Here is a 14,392-nt window from a genome sequence, read left to right as displayed (position 1 = left end):
ACTTCCACTCATTGTGATGAAAACAATCCTTTATTTAGATTATTGAATCATGTTGACAAATACCTAGATTCCAAATAACTCCATCCATGAGGTGATCTGATGAACACAATGATCTCCAATACAAAGAAATAGAACAGATAACAGAAATGTATGTTGTGAATGTTGACCTCAAATGTAGAGCAAGCTATGTTGATGATAGACATTTTTAAAATGGACAAAATGATGAATATCTGTATATTGACCAGATTTTAGAAAGATCTTAAATGGTCCGGCTTAGAAGTGAAATTCACCCACATTGCAGACTACCACCAACACTAAACCGACTTCTTTCCAGCTTCTACTGCCGCACATTTGCTTTTCACACCAGAAAATCTTTTATCTTTTATTTTAATAGACAAATCAATCTAGAGACTGAACACTCGACACTACTGCATCCACCGCATGTCTTCTTTGAAACAATCGCTGACAGCTTTTAGTTTTAAATTCCTCCACAGTGATTTGTGCTCATCCTCTTGTGGTTGACCTTTGGATCGGGACCCAGTCTTAACGAATAATTTTGCCTTAAACCAGTTTGCTGTGTAAAAGACATTTCCACTTTTCACACAAGCTCTCATAGTCTCGATCTCCACTTGTCAAATTCTGTGAGAGAGGAAAGTCAGGAGAGTAACTTTGTGCCGTTTAATGCATGTAAAGGTCTCAAAGAGTGGCCAAGGTTTAGTTCCGACTTTCATTTGGGTTTGGATGTCTTTTTTTGAGTCATTTAACTTCTGTTTACTTATCTACACACACACACACACACACACACACACACTGTAGGATGCTGTAGGAAGTGATTATACTGCGTGTTTCCTGTCCATGTTTTTAGCAGTTAGGTACCAGTTGTGCAGAGGAAATGTAGCATAAGGTCGGTGGCAGGCTGATGTAGTAGCACATTGCATTGTGGGGCATTTTATCAGACGATGCCGCTGGTTTCATGAGTGAACGGCTGCAGACATGAGGAAATATTTATCAGCGTCGGTGAAATAGTAAGTTTGATACATAACACACGTATATTTTGTTTTTAAAGTTACGTAAACCATATAAAGTGTCATTTATGTGTGTATTTGTGTGGGCTGGACTTTTATCAGGAGAGGGTTTATAACGGCCGTACATTGTTAAGAGTTTTGTTTAAAGGAAGTGGTCTGAATAGACTCCCTGAAGATGTTCTACCTGCATTTAGTCTGTGTTTACTCTATTTAACTACATTAAGGTTTATTTTAAATCTGCATGTTTCTGCTTTTGACCCGTTATGTTGTTAAAGGTTAGTTTTTCCAAATCTATACGATCATTTGTAAAGATATGTATACATACAGTGTGCTGCTTTCTTGGCAGATAAAAATACACAGTCAGCTGTTTTTGTTGTTGTTTCACTGGCAGCATAACGTTCAGTGGTCAGAGAGGAAAACCAGAGCGAGTTCATGTGTTCATGTTATGTGTAGCAAGGCTACATCAGAGTGAATCCCCGCTTTAGCTCACTGCCCGAGTAGTTTTTCTTTTGTCTTCTTCTTGTTGTCAGTATCTCATCAGACTGCCGTCTACTTGTAACTTCCAGGAAGTGGTTGACCTTGATGGCGGCTGGTACAGATGTCTACAACGGCTCACGAAGCAAATGGAAAATTGAGACTGCAACCCATGCTAATCATTTCATTCATATTTCATATCTGTCGTTTAGCTATAAATGGAAGAATTGGCCTCCTTTTTTCATAGAGGTACAGTTGTCCCCTTTCCTGAACCCTTAAAGGCATCATCTGCATGGAGTGTGTGTCATGCTAGTGAATGGAAGGAAATGAAGCGATTATGAGAATGACATTGCTTTCATTTTTGTTTCACCTCGATGTGAACCAAAGAGTGTTCGGTAGAACATAAATCTGATTTCATTTACACTTGACAGAGAGTGGAAACATGTGACGAGCAAACCGTTATTCAGTGCTTGGTTGCGTGGTACTCGCGTCTCTTTAACTAGGAGATGCAAAATGCATCTCTGTGCACTTTGCGGTGGTGCATCAGACCAATACTCACTTTTGATTGTCGGTGTATCTTTCAAAGGATTTACTGGAAGTGGAAAGGCGCATCAAACTACGTCCACATTTTATTTGCTTATGTATTTATTACAGTACCAGGTAGTAAATGTTTCTCTCTGAGATATTTATGAACAGTGTGTCTCTCTCTCTCTCTCCTCACTCAGGACGTTTACTAGTGCTTAGGGACGACGATGATGATGATGATGATGGGAGGAGACCACGGCCGAAGGTGCAGCCCTCGCTAGAATCACACTTTCTCCCCCAAACTTCACCCCTCCACCCATAACATCCCCTGCTGCCGTCCCTCCGCCCCGGCGCCATGGCCAACCATCTGGAGCTGATCCAGGAGCTGCAGCAGCTGGACAAAGTGCCCAGTCTGGAGAGGCTGCGGACTGCCCAGAAGCGGCGCACCCAGCAGCTGAAGAGATGGGCCGTGTACGAGAAGGAGATGCAAAACAAGAAGCGGAAGGCTGACAAGAAGGGACGCAATGCCAACAACCTCCAGCAAGAGTCCAAGAGGCACGTGTCGTTCGCCGCCAGCGTGGCGCTCCTGGAGGCCTCGGCCAGGAACGATCCAGATGAAGGTAGGGACAGCGAAGACGATTTATGATGTGTGCAAATTGGAAAATAGAGATTCATGGGGAAATGTGCTCAGTGTAGTGAAAATAATAAATTACACAGGTGCTCTTAACGTGTGACCAATGGACACACACACACAATCTGAACCGCTGTAGATTTATTCTCTTTGTAACGAGGCAACACGCTGAAAATATGTGCCGGGCTTCTGTTTATAAGCTCAAGAGTCAAACCCGCCACAAAGCTCAGTGACGCCACATTTGAATAATTACTCTAATTTCAGCCTCACCTCACTACTTCAGCTGGATATCAGAATGCCAAGGTCAGGAAAACGATTAGCTGGGCCTGCCCACTTAAACTGCCAGTGGAAGTCACTGCGTTGGAGCTGAATTTGTTCTGCTAGGAGACTGTTTTCTCATTGTAAAATAATGGAGTTGTCACACTGAGATGAAACTCACGCCAGTCTTTTTAATTAAAATGTCTACAGATGGTGCCTCCCTATTTGGAGATAATAATTGTTTTCCTCCAGTACAAATGCTGTGGCAGTGCTAACACTGAGCCAGTGATGCAGGAATGATAACAGGCTCCTTGTCATTTCGATACGACATCTAATTTAACTTTGCTTTAACTTTAAATTAGATTGAACTCTTTTTTTTTTATCATAACCAAAACAGCCCATGGCTGTGCTACTGTACATTTGTTGCTTGTGCAAGCTGTCGTTACAGATATGGAAAAAGCCACAAGGCTGATGTACAATAATTCTCACAGAGCAGGCGTATGCATATACACACGTATACATATATATATATGCATGTACTGTATATATATACGTGCACACATATCCACATGGACTGTGAACTCGTAGAAGCTTCAGCTGGAGCGGACGTCTTGGGATTTGTGTTGTCTTGATGGCCTGTTGGATTTTATCATGTGTAACCTAAAAAAAGATCTGATGAAACCAGCAGGCGATAAACGGATATCACCTTTTTTGAGGAGAAGCTCTTTCTATGTTGCTAATTCTGCTGCTGCTGCATTAGACACAGAGAGAGGTGTGTGTGTGTGTGTGTGTGTGTGTGTGTGTGTGTGTGTGTGTGTGTGTGTGTGTGAGTGTGAGAGGGTTTGGAAACGCATTAAAAGGGATTTTTGTCGTACGCTGCTGAGCCGAGTTTCGTTCCCAGAAAGTCTGCTGAGCCAATTAGACTTTGAACCAGGATGTTGTGGCTGTCTGTGTTCATGTGATTCTTTAGTTTGAGAAACCACACGAGGCGGCGAGGAACATATCTACTCATTTACTGTCAGTTTCAGGAAATATGTATAACAATACTTCCAAGAACTATCAGAAATATATAATATGTATTTAAAGTCAGACCTTTTGTGTGCCGTTTTTCCAGTTTTGAGAGGACCGACGCAGGAAGCAACAGGCTGCACTTTCTTTCTTTCTTTGTTTTTTTCTGTTTTTACATAAAAGCTATTTGAGCGAAACAAAAAGCCTTTGAACAATTATTGAAGGCCATTTTGCTCTTTAGTGTCCATATTTGGCGACTTCTAAAATTGAAATCGTTTTCATGATTTAAGCGAGTACCTCGACTGGTGTTTGTCCGGTCTGTAGCCTCGGCCAAACGATATTCGAGATTACATTTTAGTGTGAGGGCAGGGTTTTGCATACTGAAACATTAGGCTGAATACATAATGAATAGATGGATATAACACGAGACTGTTGCTGTAGATGTGCATTAATTATACATTGTGAAGTGAACTTGCTTTGCATTTATAGCAGATACAGTATTTTACATTTTCAGCCACGCAAGCGGAATGCTTGTAGGGATTTTGTCCAGACGTATATCTCAACATACACTTTATGCATTTCCATGACATTTTGTACAGACATTCATGTTCCCCAGAGGATGAATCCTAACGACTTTGGTGATCCTCTTGTCTTTTCATCTAGCACCACAATGAGGCTGTATTTCTGACTGAAATACTTCAACAACAACTATTGGATGAATCGTCATGAACGTTGACATTCATTTCCCCCTCAGAATGAATTGTAATAAATGACTTTTCCCTCTAGCACCATCATTTCAATTTCCCCAGAACTCACGATGTTGTGCTAATTACAGAATCTTAGTCTGCTAACATGCTCAAAGAAGATGGTCAACATGCTAAACTTTATACCTGCTACATGTTAGCATTATCATTAGCATGATTTTAGACTCTGTCTAGTTTTTAAGTACCTGTATTTTAAGATATCATAAATCATTATATTTCAATATGTACAAAACATAATTTCAGTCTATTATGACTCACACAGCTCTAAAGATGGCGTCAGTCATTGACCCTGTATCTGTGAAGCCCAGCGATGTAAATAAATGAGTTGTTTTTTAGCACGACTGTGTTCACATTTGATGTGATTTTTTTCTCACACATCCGAGTAAACACACCAGTCAGTGTGCAGCATTGGACACTTTGAGAGCAGATTTCTTTGCTTTGAGCATCGGCGATAACTGGCTTGCAGAAGCCTCGTCAGTTCTCTGTACCGCTGACAGTGCCCGGGCAAAGAAGTATTTGCCGACAGTGCTGCTTAATGAGGGTGACCATGAAAGAGGCGGAGAGATAAAAAGCAAGGGACAGGTTGTAGTGTTGCCCACACAGCTCCAGTGGCAGCTGGCTAGCTCAGGAGCCCGATAATCTCCACTCTCATTCCCTCTGGTCCAATGCTCGATCAAGCATCGTGACTGCATGCTGCTCAATGCACACTGCTCCCAGGCTCTGGGCTTCCTCTACAAAAAGACTATGTGACAGTGTCGTTTGTTCTCTTGTGCAGCCATTTCAAAGAAGGTTATGCAAAAAGCAGAAAGGGAAATTGAATGTGGATCATGATGGAAATGAGTTTTAGCATCTTGGAAATGCAGAACATCAGCGCTGACATTCACATTGAGATTGATTTTCGTAAATTACACAAATTATTTAGACCCCTAATTTGCAAGAACAGCGACTAGCAAAGCCACTGTGAGCAGTGGAAGCTCACAGATGTGTTTTAGAAATAAAAGGAGCCATCCATCAACTCTTTTTCATGAAAGAGAAAGGTTGATATGGAGAGCTAAAAACAACAACACAGAGAGAGAGAGAGAGAGAGGCTGAGATTGACTTTGACCTGAGGCTGAGTCAGACATAATAGGATGAGACGTCGGATTGGCTGGACTGACTCCTGCTTAATCCCAGATTGGTTGGATCGAGTGAGATGTTTGTTGTGATTCTTTCGCTGCTCTCTCTACTGTGTGGTTGCAGTCAGAGCATCTGTGTGTTGACCGGAGGCCATGTGTGCGAGCAAACACTGAGAAATGTGTGTGTGTGTGTGTGTGTGTGTGTTCATCGGCGTGCATGTTTTATGGATGGATTATTTACTGTTTTGTACTTTGTATGCTCTACTGTATCCTGAACCGTCAACAGTGTTATTAAAACTGGGATTTGTGGACGTGTATATCTATATGCTTGTGTTGAAGTGTGTGTATTCGTTTGCGTGTGTATTTTTAAACGTGTGTTGTGTTTCCTCTCTGAACTACAACGTCTCTGTCATTATAACTTCTTCCCTGGAAGCTGTGGTCGTGAGGAGATGCAGATATAGCAAAGGACCAGAGGACACAATGTGTGTACTCGGGCTGAAGATGTGTTGTGGTTGTGAGAGGGAGAAAGAAAAAAAAAAAAAAACGTACGAAGTCTTTGTGTGGATATTAGATCAACTTTTCAGTGTGTGTGTCTGTATGTGTGCTGGTCTGCTTTTGATCTGAGGAGAAAACAATGGAGGAAACAGTAGAGAGGAGAGAGGATTGGATGGAAAGTGTTGCATCCCGATTCTGTGTCCATTTCTCTGCCCTCCGGCTGCCGCCGTCCTGAACCCTCTGCCCCCTCACTGGGATGAGGGTTGATGGCTGTGAATTATTGTGGAGCACCTCCGTGTCCCTCTGTGCAGCTCTCTCTGACTATTGAGACTGATAGATTGTCTTCTCTCCAGACAGTAGCTATCCTGCAGAGGAGCAGCCATCAGGGTCAGAAAGGACAGTCATTACACACACACACACACACACACACACACACAGTGCGGACTGACCTGACAGTTCCTCTTAACACAGGTGTGCTATCTGACAACTATCAAACAACTCAGATGTCACTGAAGGAGTCAAGACTCTCTGGAAAAAACTGTGTTGTGCTAAAAAAAAGTTGAATTCTACAAATGTAACATGTGCAACACATGAAAGAACCATGACGAACAGCCAAGCTCGCATTCATGACAATTAGCAACTTAGTATCCAGCTGCTCAGTATAACTGATTAAGGCAACACCGTCAGGTGAAGTTAATGTGAACATTTGGTGACCCTGATCTGACTGTAAGTGGGTGAAAGTAACATGGATGAAAACAATGGTTCAGAAATCCTAACTGCTTTTCAAAGTGTCCTTGAGCAAGACACCGAAGCTGCTCCGGATCGATCGTCTGAGAAGCGGTTCTGATTGAGGATACTGGTGCCTCAACAGCTTCACACCGCTTATTATTTAATGATCCTATTCAGGGAAATCTATTTGTAAACTTGTGTGCTACTCTTCTCATTTTGAGTTAAAAAAAAATAGCAAAACTGCAGCACGCTGTCAAAACTTCATTTTGGTATTTGATGTTTTGGTGCAACATCCTTCATCAGGCGTTTAATTTAACAAGTTACAGCAGGAACATCTTATAATATACATAAAAGATTAACAACCAATCCGAGGGATGACGCAAATCAAGCATCCACAGGCAGAAGATAATAAACAGACACCTGTGAAGAGGCTGAATCATTCATTTTTGATACCTCTTGTCTTACTTTTCCCTTTTGACATTCTTTTGCTGCTGTTAGCTGACATTTCTTATAAGCATACTATTTGTGTTTATTGTGAGTTCAACCTAAATGATCTAAAATGTATAGTCAAAAGTGTAAAATAAAAAATATGTATTTGTTTAACTTCAGTCACCTGAAACAGTGAGTGTTCCACAGACCTGCGACTCTCGTCTTCACTGAAAGGATTTTTGGTTGAGATCTTAAGTATTTTACTAGAAGTCTGTTGTGACGATGTGATGATGTGTTTTAGCTCCCCCTGAACTCGGTCTGTGTTTTACAGCTCAGTGTGTTTTACAGCCCTGGACTCAATTTGTTCACCACCTCACGTGGCAACACCCAGCTCGCTAATTACCAGTTATTCCACACTTAAAATCATGACTTATAACTCCATGTCTGACAAGCCACACTTTAAATTTTCCATTTTTAGCCTTGTGGCTTACTTTTGGTTCACCACCTTTTTTTCTTCTTCCATGTCATCACCATATAAATACAGAAGAGGAATAACTCTAGAAAAATATCTCCAGCAGCAAGTTTCGCCTCATTGGAAGGAGAATTCGCAAATGGTTTTATCTTCTTGCTTTTTTTTACCCCCTCTTTCTAGTTATTTGTGTGCAAATTAGGTCTCAGAGGAGCTTTAGTTTCTTCTGCTGTCTTATTGGAGTGGTAAGGCCTTCTCCTTAGAGGCCTAATGTAGATAGGCTTAGCTGCTCCCAGGCATATGGCAGCTACAGAGTGGCATTAAAAAGACACACAAGAGCAGAGTGAACAGACGACGAGTGCGGCAAACAAAATTACATCACATCGGATGCAACTGGTTGTCAGAATAACACACTGACCTTAAGGATGATGTCTGCTGTCTCTCTCTCCCTCTATCTTTTGTTCACACTACTCAGTCGATTGTGACCCCGGCTTTTTATCTGTAGGAGGAAACGCATGACGATTCCGTTTGTTGGTTAACCTTTGCTCTTGATTTCAAATGCTGGAGGGGAGATTTAACCAACTCTCCTCATGGAGTTTGATCAGGAATGATGAGATTGAAAGGCACACAGTCATTAGGACCTTTGTGTCAGTGACCTCTGACCTCTTTTCTTAATGTTTGAAGGTGGTTGGACTTCAGGAACATACTGTCACACCTACTATACAGTCTTTAATGGAAGTACTTACATTTTGTAGTAAAAGTAGCAAAACCACCGTGTAGAAATAATCTTTCACAAGTACAAATCATGCATTCATATGTTTCCTTAAGTAAAAGTACTAAAGTATTAGCATCAAAATATACTTAATGTACCAAAAGTAGAAGTACTCATCATGCAGAATGGGTGGTTTCAGAATAATGTACATTACATTATAGAATTATAATTGCGATTTGTGTTTTGTGCTAATTAGCGAATGTAAACATGCTAACACGCTAAACTAAGCTGTTGAACATGGCAAACATTACACCTGCCTGACCTCAACATGTTAGCACTGTCATTGTGAGGATGTTAGCATTTAGCTCAAAGCAGCACGGTACAGCCTCACAGAGCTGCAATCAGGCTGTAGACTCGTTGTCTTGTTATATAATGTTTCATTAGCTGGGTGTGGAAACTAAAAAAACTTAGTTATAACATTTAATGGACAAAAAAATGATGTATTGTAGTCAATTAAATGTCTCTATTCTTGTCTGTTCTGGCTCCACTATACATGTTGACACCCCATGACGTCTCATTTCTTTTCAAAAAGCTTCTGATATGGAGGGATGAATTTACAATTGTTTGGTTGAAAGCACTCAATAAAAGTCTCTTTGGACAAAAAACTAATTATTGTAATTTAATGTAACAAGAAAATACACCCCATTCACAAACCAGCACCTTAAACAAACGAGCGTCTGCTGCGATGAGCTGAGCAAAGGTCATAATATTAAAATCAAACGGTGCAGTTCGTCAATAATGTAGGTTGCTCTGCATCAATATCAGTGTTACTGCCTTCTGTGTTGGATTGCAACGAGAATTGGTAAACTTCAAACAGTTTTCACAGTTTTCGCTTAGCAGCTAATAAAAGCCGCCTGAAGCTTGTTATGAGCCAATTCTTTTAAATGTCATCAGATTCTGTCACACATTTGATCTGATATAAAGTTATGTGACGAGTGATCAGAGCCTCCTTGCATGCAGAACCTACTGTGAACTATGTCTCCTTGTCCTTTTCTTCTTTCCCTTCGTTCTTCTTTCCTATGTACTGATTATTGATAACGAGGCTTTAAATATGTTCTGAGAGTTGTTTGTTCAGTTTTGTGACCGAGCCTTGACCTATTTTTAAACTGTCTAGACGCGCAGAGATGTGATCAACCTCAGTTGTGCCCGAGGTCTTTTTAAAAGCCACTGATTTATACAGGATTTCAAGCAAGAGATGCTGTTGCACAGCAATAACTAGCGATCCGTAACAGGAGGTTGTTTACTCGCATGCCTTTGACAACTCACTACCTTTGACAACCGTAGTGTAAGCTGTCCCGTCTCTCTCTTGCATCATGCGTCGTAACTCAGATCACAACAAGGGTGAGCAGTGTGTTAGGACACAGAGGGGGTGTGTGTATAGATCTCTAAAAATGAAGAAGTATGGCCCCGTTTTATTAAAGTGTCTCTGTGAGCCAAATGCACTGCGGTTTAAGACGACACATGCTCAGCGTTCAGAAGAAAAATGCTGCAAGGGGAGAAAACGCAACCACAGAAATGCAGACAGCACAACCTCAGACACGCTGCAGGTCGCACAGAACGCAACGGAAATGAGTTGCAATACAAGATCATTTTCCGGGGACACAACATTTGGCGGTCGTTTAGTTTCCCCATGAAACTCCTGTTAACCAACTAATTCCATTGAAAATGTATTTTTTCAAATTTGTATTTTTTTTCTTTTTCGTCTTTTTGTATGTTTTCTTAAGTTGCATCATGTTGAGCCATCAGGGCCACCGTAGTCTATCATCTCTCTTTTTATGGTGCACTTTTTTGATGTTAAACATTTAAGAACTTTTTGTGTATTTCTGTCGTTGCGTGAATGTAAAATTTAACTGGAGCTGAAACAATTAGTTGATTATTCAGTTAGTCGATGGAAACAATGATTAACAGCAATTCTGATAATTGATTCATCATTTAAGTCATTACTTGAGCAAAAATACCAACGATTTATTGGCTCCAGCTTCCTGAATGAATGTTTTCTGATTTATTTATTATTATTTTTGACGATAGTAAACTGCATATCATATGTCATATTGGCTTCCTGTTTTCTGATATTTTATAACCTGAATAATTACTTGATTAATTTGCAAACATACAATGCAGATTAATCCATAATGGAAACAATATTTAGTTGCAGCTCGAGATTATACCACCCTCTGGATACATGCATATGATCACTGACCAAAGGCTGTGAGTAATAAAGTTTGATATTATAACACAGTTGCTTTCAAACAGTGTGCTGTGCTTAAATCTCAATTAAATTTATCAAGCAAAAATTCTGCATTTACTGCGTTTAATCTGCTGACCTTGTATAACGCCACATGGCTCTTTCTGGATGTTTTATTCATAAGACTGAGGATGAGTGCAACCATTTTTTACCACCTCTGCGTCTTTCCTGGTGACAAAATTAAGCTGCTTCACTTACGGCTAAATCAAGGTTCCTTCACCACCGCCTCTTCACATTTTTCCTCTTGTACGATCACCATTGATTTGACATTTCCAAGCAGTTGATTACTTAAGTGGGATTCGGTACTTCATGCCGCGAAGTGGCCGTGACAACGACGAGGTTCAGAGCCACAGATAAAAGGTGTCCTTGTGTGAGCAGTATCTATCGAATGCTTCTGTGATTAGGACGGGTACTGTTACTCTCCTGACATCAGTGGATGGTAGAAAATGTGTTTTTCTCATGATTGCTGCTGTTCGTATTGATATTCTTGTGTCTTTTTTATCTTGTCTTTGTGATTAGGGCAGTTTTCAGGCACCCTTCAGGTCAACAAAACTCCTTTTCTCTACTCTCGGCCTATGGGTGTATCTGCCCTGCCTGGCACACAAAGGCGCTGCAGTCTCCTCCCCACTACCACGCAGGTTCACGTGCCTCAGCCCGGGCAGCCGGGACTGACTCACCCTGGTCATGTCGCATCATTTGGGATAAAAAAAAAAAAAGTAAAAATACCAAAGTGGAACTATGAACAATGTGTGGAGTGTAACTGTTTGTGATACTGTGTTGCTGTCGTCAGTGGACGGAGCAGAGTGCGTTGGGCCGTGGAGTTATCAGGATTGTGGCTTACTTTGCTTCATAATTGAACATGTTTCTTGGCCGTGTTACTGTCACAACAAAGGGTCATTTATTGAACGCCAGCACTTCACTGACTATCTCTGCGTCATTGTGTTCTCTAGTTTCAGTAAAGCCCTCATTTTCTTCTCTTCGTGTCTTTTTTTATTTTTTTTTTTTTTTTTTTTTTTTCAGATTGCTCACTTAAAGCCGGATTATTGTTTTTGTTATTATTCACTGTGGTCTTTAGCGAACTGTGCTGCACTAAGCGGTAGTCTGCCAACGAGCTCGCTGAAGCCTCCTCCCTCTCCTCCCCTTCTTCACATCAATTAAATATCCTAAGAGAGCCCTGACTCTCAAGTTAACTCTTATTTCCATGGTAACTGAAGCTGGTCCAGGCAGCCGAGGCCCAGAGCTGCTCGGCTGCAAAGGCAGAAATTACGCATCATCATTGCTGCTGCTGCTGCACGGGATAGTTTGTGGGAGATAGTGGATGTGGCTGCTGGGCGAACTCGCCCTCAAGTAAATCTGTCACGGGTGGAAGTGAATAGTGTGATCTAAATCATAGTCAACGGGTATTAGGAAAGATGTGTGTAATCTTAATATTAAGCTCTTTCTTTCCCATTTTTCTCTTTTACACTTAAGAGAAAAATGGGAAAGAAAGAGCTTAATATTAAGATTTCAGATAATGCTTGACTAACCGGGGTAGATACACTAAACATTGACCAGTTAACGGATGTAGAGGTTTCTTTATTTCAGCCAAGGTGAAGAGTCATATGTTGGATACGTTGGATGGAGTTTGGATAATTTTCTACTTTTTGGAAATAACTGCCTTTTGTGAAATAGTGCTAAAACCAATAGTAGGCTCTAAGGTGCCTATAAGCTGAATTATTATTGCTATTAAGACTATCAATGGTAATAACAGGTGTTACAGAGACGGTCCTCTCGAGACGAGCGGCAGCAAGTGACGAATCACTGTAACCATGACAATGTAGTCATTTCAACCCAAACTACAATGTTTCCCTAAACAGAAACACCGAACCTTAACTGAAACAGATTAACTTGTTTACGATGTCGTCCTGTTAATGTGGCCGTCGGATCATAAAATGCTTGTGAACGTAATATTTCTGTCACTTATTCTGGAAGACTTGTTGCTGTGTTGTGGATGTGGTGAAAGGTAACGCCCAAATGGCTGGTTGCTGTTGAATGAATGTTTTTAATGAAGATGACTGAAAGAAGCTGAAAAAAATAGACGTTTATTTGACATTATATATGAGGCGTAAACTGCCGACAATGGAGCAGATAACTCCATCAACAGGACTGCATGAACTGGGGAAAAATGTGAATGCTTTTCTAAAACTTTTCTTTTTGTTACTAAATTACATTTTACAATGAATTGAATGTAAGTGAGATAGTTATAAGCATTAATTGGCTCACTTAAATATGCAGACAGGGAAACCGCTCCACTACGTGTTTGTTTGAAGCCCACCTGCTGGTACTTTGGCAGAAGTTGTTAAAGTGGCGGTGGGACTTTATCCACTGCTGCCAATCCCCCGATTGCCTCGTCAGCACCTCGCTGCTCCCCCACTCTTTCTAAACCACCTCACATCTTCCAGTGCCTCTCCAACTATACCCACCCACCCACCTCCCCGACTCATCGGGAATGAAAAGCCCCCCACCGTAGAGTAAATCCCACGATAGGATTATGGATTAACCAACGAGGATTAGACCTCACCGAACCAGGGCAGCGTGTTTCATTAACAACAGTAAGATTGATGATGTTAAACCTGAGAGCCACAGCGAGTGACCTTTTTATTTGCATGTGAGGAACACCTGTGGACTGAGAGGATGAATTTAATGAAGAGTGAGAGAACATTTTACAATGTTTTGACTAACCTGAAGAAACTGCCCTGGAGCTAAAGCGATTTGACAAATATGGTATTGAATGAACAAGTACATTGTCTGATTGAGACATTGGAGAAAGTGCAAACATGTGTTACTTTTGTTACTTACTAGATATATGTGATAAGGGATTTAAACTCCGGGGTCAGAAAGCAGATTAAATGCTAGATTCAGATTTGATGAAATACCAATAATAATCTCGACCCAACTATCTGCCATCTTTGCCAGATAATACTGGAGATATAAAATCCAAATGGGGGCAGTGGAGTGCAGCTGAGCGGGGATGAACAAATGGCAACTGCTGCAGCTGCCTGAGGGGTCAGTCAAATGTATAACTCTACCTTTACAAGCCTCGGGCACCCTCAATGGAACCATTTTCTAAATTGCTGCCAAGACACTTTAGAAGAAGTAAAATGAGCTCTTGGGAATTGATTGATTTTTGTTTTTTTTAAGAGAAACGTTTCTGAATTTACTTCAGTCCGAGGGTTTTCTGACCAGCATCTAGTGGTCATTAAAGGAACTACATCTGAAAAATGGCTTTAAAAGAGTATTTATGTAGCATTGCACTTTTATAACAGGACTCTCAATGACAGTTTAAACCAGCAGTGTATATATATATATATATATATATATATATATATATATTTTTTTTTTTTTTTTTTTATTCCATGCATTCTACTCACTTGTCAAAACCTTTAGCCATTACCCACAATGCAATTTTACCGC

The 14,392-nt window shown here is 40.8% G+C and overlaps 1 protein-coding gene across 2 annotated transcripts in view; it reads left to right on the top strand.

The window, feature by feature from the left end:
- The first annotated feature begins 879 nt into the window (after window positions 1-879).
- Window positions 880-14,392, top strand: part of ppp1r16b (protein phosphatase 1, regulatory subunit 16B) — a 54,696-nt gene continuing 41,183 nt past the window's right edge. For both annotated transcript variants that reach the window (XM_076110661.1, XM_076110660.1), the window contains exons 1-2: window positions 880-1,025; window positions 2,225-2,644. In XM_076110661.1, coding sequence (XP_075966776.1) covers window positions 2,380-2,644 — 265 coding nt within the window. In that variant the 5' untranslated portion in view covers window positions 880-1,025; window positions 2,225-2,379. The remainder of the gene's footprint in view (window positions 1,026-2,224; window positions 2,645-14,392) is intronic.

Source organism: Anarhichas minor, unplaced genomic scaffold (assembly GCF_050575085.1).
Source record: "Anarhichas minor isolate MPS153535 unplaced genomic scaffold, ASM5057508v1 ptg000043l, whole genome shotgun sequence".
NCBI classification, from domain to species: Eukaryota; Metazoa; Chordata; class Actinopteri; order Perciformes; family Anarhichadidae; genus Anarhichas; species Anarhichas minor.
This window is presented reverse-complemented; position numbering and strand designations above follow the sequence as displayed.